The 19,968-nt window shown below is 36.2% G+C and overlaps 1 protein-coding gene across 4 annotated transcripts in view; it reads left to right on the forward strand.

Moving 5' to 3' along the window:
- Nucleotides 1–19,968, forward strand: part of LOC127984465 (kelch-like protein 29) — a 234,322-nt gene that overhangs the window by 161,586 nt on the left and 52,768 nt on the right. For all 4 annotated transcript variants that reach the window (XM_052587112.1, XM_052587113.1, XM_052587115.1 and 1 more), the window contains 2 exons: nt 6,502–6,698; nt 10,564–10,823. In XM_052587112.1, the coding sequence (XP_052443072.1) occupies nt 6,502–6,698; nt 10,564–10,823 (457 nt within the window). The remainder of the gene's footprint in view (nt 1–6,501; nt 6,699–10,563; nt 10,824–19,968) is intronic.

Raw genomic sequence — 19,968 nt, forward strand, 5'->3', positions numbered from 1 at the left:
TTTAATTTATAAACATATTTTATAATATAAAAGACTCTTATTGTGAAATTTCTGCACTTTACTATTTTCAGCTGCTCATTGAAACAGGCGATGGAGCTAAGAGACACACTCTAAATAGCATTTATTGACTTAAAAAAACACTTTTATAGAGTAGATAGTCATTAATTTCCACTTCCTGTCATACCAATTCAGCTTCCTGTAGGGTGTGGCCAATTCATTTCAAATTCTCAACTTTGTGCAAATCTAGTTTCAGTTGATGTTACATTAGCATGATTTTGGTTGGAAGAATTTTAAATTATATTTACACAATTTAATATGAGCATTGATTGTATCGCATGAGTTCACCATGCCGTTATTTACAGCTTTGAACAATGTTTCCTTTTCTTGGCCTCGTTATTGCCTGAGCCACATGTTATTTTTACACTCGCGCATTAAGCTCATCTGAGGGGTGCAGGAGAGTACATGCCACCTGAAGGATATAATGCACCTCCTAAATGTGCACACACGTTCCCCTCGGCCACGGGGAAAAAAGCCATTACCCTCCCCTTTAGCGTCAGCCGCGTGGAGCGCAGAGACGGATTGCCCTCAGTAATTCCATTTTCCCCTCCGGATTTTCAATAAGTATGCTCTGTGCCACTTTAATTTATGGGTAGTGCAACTGCAGCAAGCGTATGTGCGTAATGTGAAACTTGGCTAGCTTAAAGTAGCTTTGACACCGCGCTCTGATTTATTTATTTATATAAGACCACGCGTTTGTTTTACAGTAGATGTGGCATTACAAGTGCGGGGAAGTAGCAAGGTTTCATTCGGAAAACAGTGGGAGATCATTAATCCCGTGGGATGTGACAGTCGAATTCTATGAAGGCACAATTACCTCCCGCACTAGAGGAAAGTCACTTTCTGGCTGTTTTCGCGCGGAGGGTTGAAGTTTATATACAGTAATGAAGTTCCACAGTGTGCTCCTTCATTCATATTTCATGCTGTAATGGTTCGGTGGCACTATTTTCTCTCCAAACCTTCAAAAAAAGGCTTATTTTTTTTATTTATTCCCTTTTCCCGTCATGCTTTTCGGTCATATCTGTAGATTTTTCGAGAATCGGTATTACGCCGAAAGAGGAGAGAGTGGGGTAAGCGGTGTCCTATTTTACTTGAGTTGTCCTGTAGGCAAGCAGAAATGGGATGAAATGAGGTATAACTAATACTCCTAATTATATTGCGGGATGTTAGCTGTCAGCTGAAATGATCTGTAACATACACCCAGAGAAATCTGAATCAGATTTCCTCACAATCAAATCCCAAATCTTGAAGTCTTATTTTGCTGCAAACTTATGCAGGTCTTAAGACTATGTATATAATTGTAAGACATATTATAAAATGATATGTATTTTTAATATAGTTCAAATAGTTATTGTAATTTAATATAATTTGAATATATATATATATATATATATATATATATATATATATATATATATATATATATATATATATATATATATAATAAATATGCAGGTCTTAAAATACAGTTTTTAATATAAAAATGTAAAATATGTAATAAAATGGTGTATGATATTTTAATAATATGCAGTATGTAGATATATATTGTATTATGTATACTGAATATTTAATATTTTTTATTGTTTAATATATTCGTTTATTTATGAATTATTGGAAGACCAGAATACTTTTTTTTTTTTTTGCATAAAATTAATTTTACCTGGCTTATAGAAAAATTATTTTGAGATGCAAAAAAGTGTTTTTTTATTAAGTGAACGTACCCCAGTCCCCTATACCTCAGATGCCAACATAACGCTGTAGCCATTTCTGTCTGGAAACATACGTGAACGAGGATAATTATGGTCAATCAAGCATGCTTTTTTATTTTCATGTTAAACCATGCCTTACTGGCAGTGGACAGAGAAAATGAGCTCCAGATATTTTTAATTTATTTTTCCCATGTGTGTGTGTGTGTGTGTGTTTGAATGTGTTAAGAGTCGACAGTGGCCAGCAGTTTTTTTGGATGTGCCCAGCTAATTTATAATCTCGTTTGCACACACATGCACCATGTGGCCATCTCCCATCATCCTCATGTTGGCTGCTAATGCTGAAAAAATGGCACTTTAAGTGAGAAAAATAATAGATGCTCATTTCTGTAAACACTTTTTCTGCTCTATCTCTCACAGACATGCCGTCTCTCTCTTTCTCTCTCTCTCTCTGCCTGTCTCTCGCTCTCTCCATCTTGCTGAAAAACAACGCTTGCAATCAGCAGCTCCATAAATATGCACCTCTCTCCAAAGCCAGAGTGATTTCCATAATAAAAGTGCTCAGACAAAGCAAATCGCTACTCCAGCCGATTCAGATTGCACTAATTGACCTGGTTGATGAACATGCTTTTGTTTTATTTCTTCCTCTGTCTTTTTCCGTTCTTATTGCCCCCCCCCCCCCCCCCCCCCCCGGCCCCCTTTCTCTTCTTTATCACCTCCATAACTTAACCCAGGACTACATCCCATTCTATTATCTTAAAACCCGACCGCCAAGGCAATTAGAGAGGACAAAAATAACAAACTCTGGCTTTTTTTGCTTTTCAGGAGGGAGTGGCGTTTCTTAATCTTTTCAGCTGTAGTTCCAGGGGCGTAATTGCACATTGTCCTCTTGAGTTGTCCTTCTCCCCCCTCAAGTACTCAATCAGTGGAGACTAATGACACCCTACACACTCCTATGTTCATGCACAGGGCCACAGGGGTCTTTGTTTAGGTTTGGTGGGGGGTCATGGTCCTGAAGAATGGCTGCTGGCTTCCTGTGGCAGAGCTAACGTCCCCTTGCTTCACTTTTTCTTCTCTCTCTCTGACTCTGTGTTCTTCACTCCACCCATCCTCCACATGTCTTCACCGTGTCCTCAGCTCCTCCCGTTTCCTTTAGTCGACTTCAACAGGTCACGTGTGGCGTCGTAGTCAATGTTGCCGAAAAGTATTGTGTTAAAACGCAGCCTATAGTGAAAGACGCTCTCAGACGCACATTCGAGTAGTTTGTCGTTCACACCCCCATTTCTCAGTCTTGTTTTCTTTCTGTCGGGAAACACAAAAGATCTTCTTCGGCAGAAACTCTGAGCTTGTTTTCAGCGAGGGGCGTTGTTTTGGTCGCAGGGAAAGTGGATGATTTAAACTTCCAAGCTCTGAGAAACTGCTCCATTTGACTGCGCTATATTCCAATTCTTCCGAAGACACACAGTCGTTTTTTTTGAGAGAAACATACCGAAATCTTTTTGTTTACAGATTGTATTTTGCATTGGGATTCGAACTGAATAAGTGCAAATGAGTTTTGAGAGCTCCGGCGGCTACACAAAAGCCATAATGTATGGCTTCACAAGGCTCGGAGTATAGTGTAGTGAGTCGTATGGACTACTTTTCTGCTTTTTAGACCTTTTTGGAGCTTGAGGGTAGAAATCATTATGCGCTTTCTTTGCATGGAAAACAGAGACTCTTTTCTCCTTTTATGTTTAATAAAAAAGAAAACAATTGCTGGTTGGAACAACGTAAATGATTCATTTTTAGGAGAACTTTATAAAGTTTTTGGGTTTTGCCTCGAACATTATTTTGCAAGATTTCTAAACACTTTATACATACTCTGTATATTTATGTATATTTTATATATGTATATGTGTCTTTTATTTTATTGTTGCAGTTGACAGTGTGGTACTAAAAAGCTGTTTTTGAAGTCATATTTAATGAATTTCATTAAAAAAATGCTTATATTATTAATATTATATTATATGGTATTATATTATTTGTTAAACAACAAACTAGTCAGTATAGCTATAATGCAAGACATTTCTAAATGCTTTCTATATTTATATACTCTCTGTATTTGTATTGTTGTTTATTTATTACAGACAGTGAGTGTAGCACTTAAAGGCTTGAAGTTGTTTTTGTGATCATATTTTTCCGTCTTAAAACGAATTCATATAATAATAATAATAATTGTCTCAATTTGACACATTTTATTATTATGAAACAACAAAGTAGCTAGTCAGTATAGCTATATAGAGTAAATAGTCTGAGTATTATTGCTTTCTAAAGGCACGGTTCTGTTGGATTTTGGCTAGAGTGAAGTTGTGTTTGATTTTTAAATCTTTAAATCTGTTTTTGTTTTGATACGAGGCAAAATCCAGAAGCTTTGAACACATGGACGTGGGTTTGCAGAAGTAAATAGTCTACTAAAACTTTTTAAATTAAGTCATTAGTACTTGGTATTAGCAGTTTTATTCAGATGCTGTGTCTTAATATGCACCGCATTCAACTGCAGACTAAAATGCCAATTTATCTGTTCAAGAACCATGTAAGAAGGTGAAAATGTGATGAAATGTTTTGCTTTCGAACACACCGGCATCCCCGTCTGCTTGTTTTGACTGCTGTAGCATTAAGACACTTGATGTTTTTCAGCATTGCATCACTTTACAGACATTTTTCACTCGGCGGGATCCATGGGAACGTGATTTCAGAGTTGCATGAAACTTAGACAGCTCTCTATTGTGTCTACAAAAAGCCAATTTGTAGAGCAAGGTCGAATACCCAGTGTTTTAATCAATAAATTTGCCGGAAAATATTAGGTCCGGAATGACCGTTTCGGCAGGTGGATTATCACACAGGCCGAGACAAATATCTAGAATCACCTCATTTTCACCTTAATGGCCTTTTCATGTATATCGGCTCTCCGTCTGGTAGCTTGGCACTTATCTGGTGACTGAACACATCAGTGCTATCTTCAGCCCACACTAAAACACAATCAACGGCCGCTTGGCTATTCATTTGACTCCTCCTGCCCTTGACCTTCAGGGGATTCTCGTTCCTCTCGGATCATAAAAGCACAGACGCTGCTGGTTATTCACATTTGCCATCCACCCCTGGGAATGATCATATTTGAAGTGATCGAGACGACTGCATGTGAAAGACATGAGCGTGCAGGTAACTGTGAGAGTCCGTGGATGTGCTCGGGGTGCTGCAGGAATCTTATTAACGTAATGAAACGCTCGCTCCGTGTGGACAGGCAGATTGCGGCGTCAGTCCCCCTCTCCTTCCATGTCTTTCTCCCCCTTGTCATCCTCTCTGTGTGTTTGTGTGCCACCTGCGCCCGTCCTCAAAGCATGCCATGCTCATGTTTCAAATAAAGTGTTTCACGTCTTTCTTTCATTCAGACTGAGTTTAATTTCAGATGCAAGAATCAAACTGTACACAGTCTATGCTTTATGCTTTCCCTGTAGGGTCCTTCTACAAAACGGATGCCTTTTGTGTTTAAAAAATATATATAATAGAAAAAAGAGAAATGATGCATAAATAGTGCCAAATTTTCCTGTAAATAAGAGACATTCATGTTGAAACACATTCACAAAAATCTAACTTTGCACAATTTTTTGTGTTTTACTTAACCCATCTTTAAATATGAATGAATGCCCTGTTTCTACTTTTTATATTACATGCACATTTTGATGAAAACAAAATGGAATATATGGCAATAAAAACTAGCCTTTTGTCATTAGTCTCTCCGTATATATCTTAACTGTCATGTGCCATTTCTTTGTATTTCTTTGTGAAATTTAGTAGAAATTTAAAACTAATTTTTTTCCAGTGTAAAATGCTTAAAATAGTATTTTATTTTATTTTATTAATTTATTTAGTCATATTTCATTTATATAACCAAGTACAACATAGTTTAGCCAAGATCCTGCCAAGAAAAATAAAAACGGTTTTAATCAACACATACTAAATTAATACTGACAATTAGAAAACGTTTCAAAGGCAAAAGAAAATGTTAACTTATTAATTGTTTTATTAATTCATTCATATAATTAAAAACTATTAAAATGTAATTAAATAAAAAAATATATTAATAATATATTTTTTTATAAAAGAAGATATATTAAGTATATTGTTAAAATATAAATATAAACAAAATAATTATTACTAATGAAATCATTATTAATACAGACTAGCTAGTAACTAATTATTAATAGTTTAATATTACTATTTAAATTTAGAATTAAACAAAATTAGATGTTGAAAATGAATATATATATATATATATATATATATATATATATATATATATATATATATATATATATATATATATATATATATATATATATATAAATTAAATAAGTAAAGAAACAAATAAATAAATAGGTCCTATTGTAACTTAAGTTCAATCCTCTTTTGAATAAGTTTATCTTATGCATTTGTTTTTTTATTAAAAAGGGTCCATCTTATATGTCATATGTCAAGCTCAAATAAATTTAAATGTATTCACTTTCCTTCAGATGGCAAAATTTTATTAACTTTTAAACGCATTATAATGTTTATAAATCGTTCAGAATTTGCTTTTAAAAAGGCAGCCGTTTGATAGAACCATCCAGTAATGGATTCTGGATGTATTTGAAGCATGATGTGGTCGTAAGACTTTCCCTGTGGTCATGAGCTCTGTGTGTGTGTGTGTGTGTGTGGTCAGGTCATCGAGAGAGACGGGCTGTGGAGAGAAGCTGGAGCTGAAGATGACTAACATCGGTGCAGATGTGCTGGAGCTGCTGCTGGAGTTCGTCTACACCGGCTCGCTGGTCATCCACTCGGCCAACGCCAAAACCCTGCTGGAGGCCGCCAACAAGTTTCAGTTCAACACCTTCTGCAAAGTCTGCGTGTCTTTCTTAGGTACGGAACTCAAAAGATCCCAGCATCCATCAGATGGAGTCATGTACAAGCTCATTTGGATAAAGGTCAGAGAGACATTACATTAAAACGTCACAATCTGATCCAGCACTGATTATTCAGCTCAATACCAGATATAGAGGAGGTTCAGATGACCAGCAGAGTGAGGAGAAGTTCTTCAACTATGAACACTTTTGTACCTGACAAAACTACAAATGAAAGTAGTGAGAGTAAACAACTCTCTATTTACTAGCAACTAGCAATTTATAGACTCCTTTGTCTTGCTAAAGCTAATTTCATAGATGTTTATTTATCAGCTTTTCAGTCTTTTGAAATAATGATTTTGACAGTCTTTTGAATAACGACTTTCACTTTTTTTTTTTTTTTTTTTCCTTGATTTTCCCTTCTCCTTATTTCTTAAGCTCTTCCATCATATTTATCGAAAAAAAACGTACACTACTATTCAACATGCAAGGCTCAGGGAGATTTATTTTAAAAGGAAATTCATATTTGTATTCAGCTTGGACACATTAAATAGATCAAAAGAAAAGACATTTATATAATGTTACATAACATTTCTATTTCACATAAATATTGTGCTTTTGAACTTTATATTAATCAAAGAATCTTAAAAGATAAGGTTTCTACAAAAATATGAAGCAGCACAACTGTTTTCAACATTGATAATAAACGTTTCTTGAACAGCAAATCAGTATATTAGAAAGATTTCTGAAGATTTCTGAATTCAGTAATGATGCTGAAAATTGCTTTGAATCGCAGAAAATAAAATATATTTTAATATATATTCAAATAGAAAACATTTTTGAAACTGTAAAAAATATTTCAAAATATTACTGTTTTAACTGTATTTTATATAAAAAAATAAATGCAGTCAGAGAGAGCATTATAGACTACTTTAAACTTTTTTTTTTTTTTTTTTTTTTTTTTTTTTTTTACCACCTACCATCCTCAAACTTTCGAAAAAATAATTTTGTTGTTTGACCCTTGCCCCAATCTTAAAAAACGCAACTGTATTTGAAGGCTGGGACAAGGTTGAAACTAAAAAATTATTTTTAAAATATTTAAAAATAATTAAATAATATTAAACCGCAAAAATAAATGATGAAGGCATAGTAAACAAAAACTAAAACATATTTAATGTGACCTTCATTGTAATAAACAGAACAGCTCTTACTTGAAGAATCAGTCATATATAATGCTGGTGGAACATCTCAGAAAGCTCCAGCGATATATTATTTGATAATATCAAAAAGTCATTCTGCTGAGGTTTGTGATACCATTGATATTCTATATGTACCGAGAATGTGGACGAAGTCAAACTTCTGGTTTAAAAGGTCAGTAAAGATATACCACCAAAAGCTATTGATTTGTTTCTTTCTAGTATTGCCAGTAGTGCCTTGCAGTCCCTGTAAGACCCCAACAAATGAAAGTCAGTGTAATGCATTCAGAAACATCAGGTTGAGGATTGGTTTGTGCCTTTGGGCAAAAAATCTGATTGCATGTCAAAGTTGCAAAGTACAAAACAATTGATTAAGTCCGGTGAGGGTGTGTAGGAATGAGGGGAACACAGGTTTAGAAACATTTTTCAATGCCGAACTACACAGCACACAGTCTGGGAATTCAAGGACCGCATATTAAGAGAGCATTCTTTAAAATAGGTTTAAGAAAAAGAGGTTAGAGCAGCTGAAGTTCTGTTGGTAGCGAGGTGCAGGCCATGTGTTTGTTATGCCACACACAGCATCATAGACTCAGAAACTTCAGAGCGTGTCTATAAACTCATGCTAGCACCAGGCATAAGCCTCGCTCTGCGGTCTGTCTGCCTCTGGCACAAACCTCACCTAAAAAAATCATTTTTCCTTCCTCTAAGAGTGAAAGAAGACGAGTGGCCCGTTTGGTTTATTGACGATGGCACGCTGCAGGCCAGCCTCCAAAGACCCAGACATAATAAAAGCCCATCTGCCTCCACCAGGCGCGCACTCAACCATTTTTACAACAATTTGTACTCTTCTGTTTTATATTGGAGACAAATTGGGTAGCATAAGAACTGCCGATGACACAGGGGTTCTGATGCGGTCCACATTTATTATATTTATCCGGAACAGGTTGCGTCTGTTACGGAGTGATTTAGATCTGCTGGCCTTGTTGTTTGCAGTCTTGGTGGGATTTGTTTATTGGATTGTCAGAGACGAGCGTTTTGCATTGCAGCAAGCATGGGTTTCAATGTCAGTTATGTAACTTATTTATTTTCACATTTGTTTAAATAAATTTAAATAAATAACAATTTAATTTAATATAATAAAAAAAAAACGGTCACACTTTATTTTAGGGTCCAATTCTCACTATTAACTAACCATTAACTATGACTTTGTCCTCAATTAACTCCTTATTTGCTGCTTATTAATAGTTTATAAGGTAGTTGTTAAGTTTAGGGTAAAGGGTAGGATTATGGATGTCATGCATTATATGTACTTTATAAGCACTAATAAACAGCCAATATGTTAATAATAGACATGCTAATAAGCAACTACTTATTAGTGTGAATTGGACCCTATACTAAAGTGTTACCAAAAAAACTATAATTTTTTACAATGATATAATATGCATTTTGAAAAATTGTAAATTTATATAGCATTTTATATTTTTACATTTTGTTATTTTAATTGATTGATACTTCTTAGTGGTAATTACATTCTGATTAATTAATAAAATGTCAATGTTTTTGAACGACATCTCTGTAAAACTTAAAACTTTTATGTATAATGTATTATATACTGTATATGCACTTTTATCCATTCATTGTTACGCTATGCATTTTAAATTTGGTTATAATTATTTACGACAAGATATAATGTATTAAACCTCACATAATGAATGATTCTAATGCATTATATAATTTAATAACCCATCTAAAATGCATTGAAGGCTTTAAGTATTTAAGTGTTACCGAAATCTCTTATGCTCACAAAGGCTGCATTTATTTGATCCAAAATACAGTAAAAAATTTTATATTTGTGAAATATTGTTGCTATTTAAAATAACAGTTTTCTATTGGAATATAATTTAAAATGTAATTTATTCCTGTGGCTATAGCTGTCTTCAGTGTCACATGATCTTTCAGAATTTTTTTTTTTTATTCTTTCACAAATAATATGCTGATTTGCTGCTCAAGAAACTTTTCTTATTTTAATCAATGTTGAAAACAGTTGATTCATTTTTTTTCAGAATTCTTTAATGAATACAAAGTAATGAACAGCATTCATTTGTAATGAATAGAAATTAGAAATAGAAATTAGAACCATTTATTTTGATCAATTAAATTTATCCTTAACTTTGATCAGATCTGTGTATATTTATGTATAAAAGCCCACTAGTTTTTATATACATAATTAACATCTTCAGTATTTCACCACATACGTGTACTTCAGCTTTTCTTCTTATGCTTTTCATAGTTGAATTAGAAAGATTCTCTTCAATCCAGGCTTAGATTCATTCACCACGGCAGGAGTGTCAGACTCATATTCAGCTCTTGTGGTGTAAAATAGAGCTCTACACAAAAAGACTCTTGCCTTGTTAAAAATGTGGGCCTTTGCTCCCGCTTGGTCAAATACCTTCAGATGTGACTCAGCGGGACTAAAGATGAGCTTCACCTTGCCAATCTAATCCACAGGACAGCGTCCCAACCCGCTGCTCTGAGCTCGATTGATTTGTTCTGTTGTTTGTCTCCGGAGCACCTTAAGCAGGGGCCCATCTCTGGAGCCTTCCAGATATACAGCACAGATAGCTTTCCTATCCCCTCTGTGCTGTGATCTTTTATGGATGTGAGCGCCTCTCTTGTTCTCTTCTTCAGAAAAGCAGCTGACTGCAGCAAACTGCCTGGGGGTTCTGGCCATGGCCGAGGCCATGTGCTGCACGGAGCTCCACAACATGGCCAAGGCCTTCGCCCTGCAGAACTTCCCCGATGTGGCAGGACAAGACGAGATCCTCAGCATCTCCAAAGAAGACCTCATTAACTACCTGTCCAATGACAGCCTGAACACCAAGGCCGAGGAGCTGGTTTATGAGACCGTCATCAAGTGGATCAAGAAGGACCCAGTCGGTAGAGTACAGGTGAGATCAGCATCGCTCATGTGTGCAAGCTGCTTCAAATCTATGCCTTGTCTACATTTTGTCCTCCAAATATATCATTGGACCATGAAACACTGAACCAAACATTTGGATCCCTAGCTATATATAGGGATACTACATCCAAAAATGAAAAAGTATTTTGAAGAATGGGAGTAATCAAACAGTTGACACTAGACATTGAGTTCTGTAGTATAGAACAAATACAATGGAAGTCAATTAATACCGTCAACTGTTTGGTTACCCACGTTCTTTAAAATTATCTTCTTCTGTGTTTAAATGAAGAAAGAAGTTCATACTGGTTTGGAACGACATGCATTATTGGGTGAACTATCCCTTTAAATTAAAAAATGGAAATACAGGATCGGTCATAACTTACATTTATGTCTTTTCAACACCAACTTCCTCGATGAATGTCTTTAATTAGCTGGTTCTTTTTTAGTGAGTCATAAACATACAGCTGAACCACTGTAGTACAATTCTCAGTGAACTGATTCATTTCAGTGTGATGCGATTGCTGAATGAATGACTCTTATGAACTGGTTCTTTTTAGTGAATCAGATACATATAAGTCGTGAACTGTGTCGTCTCAAACTGACTACGTTTTCTTTTTAACCAAATGAAAAACCTACAGCGCAGCCAATGTAATCTGATTCCTGAACAGATTATACTTATGGAGCATTACTTTTAGGTGGATCCATTAAAAACATAAAGCATGACCAATGTCTCAATTTTGAACAATAGAGTCTTGTAAGAGAACCAAAACTGAAATCGCAGATATGATCATGAAACAGTTAGTTTAGTCATTCAAAAAACCTAGCACAAACTGTGTAGTCTGATTCCTGAATAAATGAATGTCTCCAGTTCCCAAACCAATTATTCTTTTTAAGTGAATCAATCAAAAACATACAGCGTGACACACGTCTGATTCATGAACAACTGACTCACATGAGACGATTCTTTTAATGAATCAAAATCATAATAAGACTATGTTTTCTGATATCAGAATTAATGATAAGCTGATTCTTTTTAAAACCATACAATAATACAATGCTTTTATTCGTTTTTTTACCTGATTCTTGTGCAAATTACTGTTTAAACCTGTTTAGTAATGTTTAGTCAATACATCAGAAACATAGTATCCTATTCCTGAATCAGTGACTCTTATGAAACAGTTTTTTTAGTAATTCAAATATAGCACAAACTCTGTAGTCTAGTTCCTCAATGAATCACTCTTTTTATTGAATCATTAATGATTGTAATCAGCAAATAAATGCCAGGTGGAGTCGTGTTTGTGACAATTTGTGTGGAAATATGCAACAAATCTAACCCTATAAATGTAGTTGGTTTCTTAAATGAATGACTCATAGGAACAAGTTTTTAGTGAATCAACAACATAAAACACAATAAGTGTAGTCTGATAAAAAAACATTTCCTGTTGTTGTATTGTATTTTTGACCCAGCATAAAATAAAAAAGTGGTCTCATAAACTCACAAAGTCTGTTCTTAATCAATTTTTAGTGTCTGTTTTGCACATTGAGTCTTAAAACTGTTTTATTTAGCACTCTGACTGCTTTCCGTTTGCTAGTTTTGTCTGAAAGCTGAATTTTAAAGGCTGCTTTTTGTCGAGACACAGCAAGAGTTCAGGCCCCCTGAAGTGCCTTTGTTTCTTTAAGGATCAAAAGACCTGTCTGCGGTGGGCTAGACAATTCAATAGGGCTTCCTCCAATCCCACTTCACATTGAAGAAGTTTTGGCTTCCCGGGGCCCCGAGAACAAGAGGTCAACACCATTTTGCTGGCCTTGCACTTCTATTTCTGTTACCCTGAAGTATACATTCAGGCAAGTCGCAGCAAACATAAATAAGAGAGAACGGAGCAGAGAGGCATGCAGAAGTCGAGGCCCGAGATCAGATATTCAGGGGCCGTGTGGCATGACATTGGACCCTTTGGAGCACTGATGGGGTGCAGTGACTGTCTGAAATGGATGAGCCATGTGTGACAGTGCTGCTGTTTAAAAACCCCCTCATGCACCACCACAAGCTTCTCTCTGCTATAAAACAGAGTTCATAAACAACTCTGAGCCACAGATGCATTTTTCAAAATCTTTCTCTCCGTCTCTGTCTGTCTTTCTAAATTTCACCCCCTTACAGACTCCGATGGAAGGGTTTTGATTGAATCCACTGACATTTCCTGAGGATGTATCAGTTCCAATTATCACAGTCGATGCACGAACGCAAAGCCAAATGCTCTGAGCAAGCGTTTGTTCCTGAGAGCGTCTCAGTGGTCCGAGATAGGGATCGTTTTTTGGCCGAAAGTATAGATAATTAAAAAAGAATACTTTTATGCTTCATGGTAAATTAGTGGTGAATTAGTGGGCGGCGTGTGGGCTGAATGCAGCCGCCAGACCTCCGTGCACAGTGATGTATGGATCTTTATTCTGCAATCCTTCACGCCACTGCACAATTTGCATTAGTTTATTACAGTAAGTCAACATGCTTTTTATGTGCTTGTAACACAAGAGCCCGCGTGAGCTGCTGGGGAAGAAGCCAAGCTTTAAATAGAGCCTCTCACGGCACACCTGGGACCGGCGCAGAGCTCCTGCATGAGATGTGAATGATCAGCCCTGTCCTAATGTTAGTAAATGATCCTTACTTTGTCCTTGGTCCAGTAGTCATACGTCTAGATGGACTGGGTGATTTATGATGACTCATTTCGATTTGGATTGGTGTGTGAGAGACTGTGGGAAGAAATTGGATCGAGAACATGCCATTCAGAGGGATAAAAGTACCTAGACACTTGTTTCATCACTTGCTTAATGAGTGTGAAAGATCAGCCGGGTTTACTGAAGCATTCAGAACACACTGATCTAGTCTCATGCAACCAGACTTTTGACTTTTGTCATAAATGCAGTCCACTTTGCAGATCATTATGACTAAAAATGGACAGGAAGACAACCATTTAGATGTTTTATAAATCATTTCCCTCACTTCTTGGTGCCATAATTATAATATTTGAAGAGCTTTTATTTTGCTTGGTCCATTTGCTTGACATAAATCCCATTTATTTCTTCCGTAGTGGAATTGATTTTTAACACTACAGTGAGCTCTTGAAGTTGTTAATCGATGATTCTTTTGGAGCCATTATTATGCTTTATTTCTGTTTTTATATCTCAATATTTTTTTGTTTTAAATTGTGTTTAGCAGTGCAGTTCCTAGTGAAGGTCTAGGCTAGCCATGAATCATGAAAGGAGCAATGTGACAGTCAGAGAGTCACTCCAGTGAAGCATTGTGAAGAACACAATCCAAACTTCTTGAACACTATACATACACTTTTCAATGTATATTTTAAAGTGTACATTGAAAAGTTTGGGGTCAGTACGTTTCAGGGTTTTAGTTTTTTCTTTTGAAGAAATTAATTATTTTTATTAAGCAAGCATTAATTAAATTGATTAGAATTGACCGTGGAGACATTTCTAATGCCATTTTATTTTAATGCCTTTTATAAGAATAATAAGTGTTTGTTGAGCAGCAAAACAGCATATTAGAATGATTACTGAAGGATCATGTGACACTGAAGTAATGTACAGTAATGCCATAAATTATATTTAAAAATATGTTTAAATAAAAAAAGACTTATTTTGTCCTTCTGTAAGACTTCTTTCAAAGCATTTAAAAATTGTACAATGCTTCATTTTCATTCACTTGTTAAAGACTATTTTATTTTATTTTATTTTATTGAAGGTGGCTTTAACAGTAGGCAGTAACTGTTGCACTCCATTGAACATATGAGCCACTCAATTTAAGTGCCTTCTCTCCTCCAAATCTATTAATTATGGCAATCTGATTATAATCAGTAAATTACAATTACTGGGCAAACATTACATCAACTGCTTTATATGCATAAGCCAGGCTGATGAAGTTTCTAATGTGCCCCACCACTTTTTTCATTGTCCTTATGTCCTTTCTTATTTGACACGCCAGTTATAACGTGCGTACTGATTCCCATTAATTGTACTGTTTTGTTCTGCGTCCAATATGCTTCAGACAGTCTAATAGCATAGCCCAGAGACTCAGTTGTTCATAAGAGAAAGCAAACTTCATAGTCTGACCGCCTCCAGTGACTCAAATATCATGTGCAAGCACAAAAATCAGCTTTGATAAACCTTGGCCTCAGTGCCACGCGTCCACCTGCCGGGACCGAGCAGCAGTCACACTGTCACTCAAACGCAGACTAAACTTCCCGAGATTGCTAACAGCATGGCTCTGGAGCCACCAAAGATCAGGCCCTTGTCCTGTCGAGCACAAGTCAAAATTCAAACCCTTTCCACGACACGTCCAGAACCCGGCCCGCACGCTTTCAATTAGATCTGTGCAATCCTGCCAAGCCCTGCGCAGCGGAACCATTAAAGAAACGCCCCGGACGAATTCATACAGCACTTTATCGTGACCGGTGAGGCCGGCTGACAAAGAAGGTTGATTAATTGCATCTCCTTTGAGGAGAGAACTAATATGCAGCTGAAAAGAATGCTTAATGATGGTTTTTGCACAAGGGGGCAATCTGCATTCCCCCTCAGCAGGGATATCTAATTCAGCAGTCAGAAAATAACAATGGATGCGGCGGCGTTGATGCTCGGGCCTGGCAGACAGTGCTCATTAGCTGCCGGGGTCATGTTTGACTTGAGGGCATAGAGGAGAATCTTCCCATTTAAGCCTTTTAATGAGATCAGAACTTCTTGAATTTGCAGATGTTACTGAGGACTTCAATCTCACCTCTCATTCAGTCCTAGTATAAAGACGTGGCGGATGGACTATTACCAAATCACCATGACCATTTAGTCTAAATTAAAACTGTAAAAGAAATATATAGCAGAGAAGTGCAGGAGTTTATTATAGTTTGCAGATTTAATGTGCTGGGTGGTTATTGGTCTGTTTATTTTGATGTTATTGATCTGTGCTTAATTTCGCATCATAAAATACCTGGATCTTTCAATCTACTTTGCAGACATACTCTATATTTTACAACGCAAAGGTGTTAGCCGATATTCAAACATGCTCTTCTCAACTCGCGCATTACGTTGCACTGGAACGTTTGACCCATTTTAGTGAATACATGAATACTATAGGTGATTTATTTTTATATACATTTATTTATCTACCACAAAACCCAAATTCACAAAAGTGAATCTCAATCCCTTTCACACTGAGATTCTGGAAAATACACGGGTAATGTGTCCCGCCAACTGTTCCCGAATCAGCAGATTTTGGTTCATTCACACTGCCAGTGATCTTCTGGAATCTCTGCATGCGTTCATACACAACTTGTAAAGGTCCCGTAATGACACGCGACATCAGGATGTGACGTGTAATGTACGAGTCGAAAACGCTAGGCATGTTAACTTTCTCTTAAACTGGTGAACGATCTCAGCTTCAGCAAGGATAGTGAGGAGCTAACTGATCTCTGCTTCATTACATTTTGCACATATTTTTTCATCACGAAAGTTGATCTGCCTTCAAAACACCCGGTAAAAGAGTCACACGATACATCACTATGACATACCCTTTACGGCATTGATTCTGGGATCAATCCCGGAATCAATCCTGGGAAGTGTTTGCGTTCACACAGAAGGCAATCCGGAAATTTTCCGGGGAAACAACTCTGCTAAATCTACCACACAAAAAGAAAATCTCTATAAGACAGCATTTCAATTTGAATTACAATTTTCTAAAATATATTATTAATATTTTATCATTTATGCATTTGATTTAAAACATTGTCAGGGATAACATTTTTTGGTATACCAAATATTTCTTTACAAGAAAGAAGCACAGAAATACCTGCCTAGAAATTAATGTTGTTCATTTATATGTATCATATGAATGCATTATGTTTTAATTATTAAATTTTGCCATGCACATAACATTTAGTATTTAATACAATGTCAAAACAGTGTTGTTGTTTTTTTACAGGGCTTCTTGTTAGAAATAAAATACTGTAAAAATTACTGTAAACTTTACCATAAGCCAATAGTTTGACATTGTGCCCTCATTTATGATTCATTTGACCATGCTTAACAGGGTTTTTTTTTTCGTTCACAGCTTCTAATAAATAAATTGGATGATTTATATTATTCATATCATTTTAAAAATGAATAACCAATTAAATTCTGGGCAGATGTCTCAGTGTTTTATATACTGTACATATAAACACCTAAATTGTACAGTAGAAACAAAAACAGCTTCATCTCAAGAAATATCTGTCCACACAAAAACCACAAAACCGTCACAAAACGATGTAGTATATATGCCAGACCAGTATGTGGCGCTATAATTCTGCCACATAGATACACTATAAACCCAGAAGAAGACTTGGTCTATGCGCATAAACCTTGTGAGTGGTATACAAACGAACATGAAACAATACATTTATTAATCATTGTTAATTTTAGTTAATAAAAAGACAATCGTTCAGTGTTTGTTCATGTTTTTGTTTCTGTTACGTGACATAGCGGTGTCTGACTAGGGCCGAGACGTGGGCCGATGACGTCATCGTTCCACATGAAAACGCAAAGGCAGCGTTTTCAAATTTATCCAATATCAGTTTTACTCTCCCAAAACGGCAAATCCGTGTGGACGAAACGCCTATACGATACAAAATGTATGCGTATACAGCGAAACTCGTCTCCACGTAGAGGGGGCCTTAATCAGTGTTTAGGAGCTACATTGAAAATTATATTTTGTCAAAACACTATTTATTTATCAATTAGTCAATTTAATTCACGACTGAATGTGTTTTTTTAATCACTAATAAATGTAAAAACACTAATTTTAGTTAAAACAGTGAGAAGCTGCAAGATTCTTTATGCTAGTTATTTAATCACAGTAGCACAAAGCAATAAATCTGTGAATAGTTTTTCATTTACATTACACAAATAGTTTAAATGAAACAATGCACTAAAATTAATCACATTTCCCAAAGCATTTTTATTACTTCAGTTCACTGTGTAAATGTGTTTTGTCTTATTAAAATTAAATGTAATCTTTTTAGTGTAACCGCAAATATATTGATTTGATTCACCGTAAGTCAATAGTTTTACATACCAATGTCTTTTTAAATTATTTTTGCAGTGCTTAGTGGGGTCCTTCATTCAAACATACCTCTTATTTTGTGCATCAATTCAAGACTTTAAATCTCAGTGCTAGTTGGTTTGGTTCACGTCTTAAAACTATTTTTTAAAAGCATTTTGAAATGCCTACAGTGTGAAGGAAATGAATGAGAAAAATGCTTGAGGAACTGAGACTGCTGAGAAAACGGCCAGCCACTGTTGCGCTTTATTGAGACGGTGAGTCAGCTTCGGCTCCTATGCATACATCTCTGTTGTGTTCACTCTTTCAAAAGCTGAAAGCCAGAAGTAAGCCCAACTGAATCTCGCTTCAGTGCGCACAGAGTTTTCTCTCTCCTCACTTGCGTTTCTCTCTGTCTGTCTGACTATCTGTCTCTCTCTCTCTCTCTCTCTCTCTCTCTCTCTCTCTCTCTCAGGAAGGGATACCCCCCGGCTGAACTCTTCTGTTTTCTGTTTGAGAGAATATTTCAGTGGCTTATTTCTTTCTGCCTGGCTGATGTTATATTTAAGGGAGACTAAATAAAGTTTCTCCACACTCGGTATCTTCTGCATAAAATCAACATGAGGCCTCTCACAGACATTTGCTCTGTTTCTAAACCTGAGCTGCCTGTGGAGGCAGTGTTTTCAGACAACAGACAACACTCCTGACTCAAAGGCTTTTGGAAAAGTATCATTGTTTTGGCCAAATTTTATGTACACTGCCAAAAAAATTGCTTTTTTTTTCTATTCAGTATTTTTGTCTTGAACATGTCTAATCATTCTTAAATTTATAATGTTATTATTATCAAAATAATTATTTTTTATTTATATAATATGTTAGAAAATATTTTTGGAATAAAAAAACAAATATATATATATATATATATGTATGGCATATATCTTAATTCTTTTACCACCTAAAGTGACTTAATTTGTAAGAATAAAAAAAAAAAGACTTCCATTGTGTAATTTTGCTTCCCAATTAATTTTGTCTTGATTTAAAAATGTAAGATATTTGTACTAGAAAACAAGAGAAAAGTGAAAATCCAAGATTGAAGACAAAGTGAGAAAAATACTCATGCTCACTTTTGCACTCGAGAAAAATCCTCTCACCGGCCCCCGCTCCCTCTAGTGAAGATATTACTGCGCCAAGACGAAGTGCTTACAAGCACTTGCCATGGTATTCCGCCATACAATATAGTTATCCATTTTACATGCTTAGAAAAGCGCAACGTTTTTTGTGTTACCGTCCTAGGTCGAGTTACACTACGCGAGTAACTGTATTTAAATAGGGAAAACGTGGAGGTGTTGAATTGAAGTTGAGTTGAATGAATGGGCTAAGCTAAGTGCTTTCAAAGTGTCACCGCGCGCCAAAGCGATTGAGTGCACTCACTGAAACGAGAGAGGTATGTATCAACTCGTCTTAGTTAAGGGAAAAACATAGTTTAATATGAAAACACGGTGGAGTATCCCTTTAACATCCATGGAATCATTCCATTCTACAAAAGGTTCCTCGTAGTGGAAGAAGGTTCTTAGTGGAGCCCAAAATGGTTCTTCTGTGACATCACCATGAAAACCTCCTTTGAACCCTTTATTTCTCAGAGTGTAGTGTTTGTGCATGCTGTGTATTATTAATAAGCTGATTTGAGTTTTGCAGTGTTAGCATAGCAGCTTGTATTTGAATCAATAGTATGCCGTGCTCATGTGGAGTGCTGTTTGTGAGGAACACAGAGTTGGTGCCAATTTAAAGAGTTTCAAATCAGTCATTTCATGCTTCCATGGTTGTTAGGATGCTGTCTAGGCACGCAGCTCTCTAGGTTTTGGAAACAGAGCAATAGACACTCAGATGCTGCTACCTGCTGCCCAGCAGACGGCAGGAAGTGGAAAATGCTCTGTGTGCGCTCCCTGTCACCAAACGTCCCCCAGCAGGTTCACACCTAGACTCTGTCATTGTAGCCCAGTGTGCCATCAGACTGATTACCATGACGTGAGTGTCGGTGTGCATCACTGTGTGTGTAGTGCTTCTTTTG

Source organism: Carassius gibelio, chromosome B20 (assembly GCF_023724105.1).
Source record: "Carassius gibelio isolate Cgi1373 ecotype wild population from Czech Republic chromosome B20, carGib1.2-hapl.c, whole genome shotgun sequence".
In the NCBI taxonomy this organism is placed as follows: domain Eukaryota; kingdom Metazoa; phylum Chordata; class Actinopteri; order Cypriniformes; family Cyprinidae; genus Carassius; species Carassius gibelio.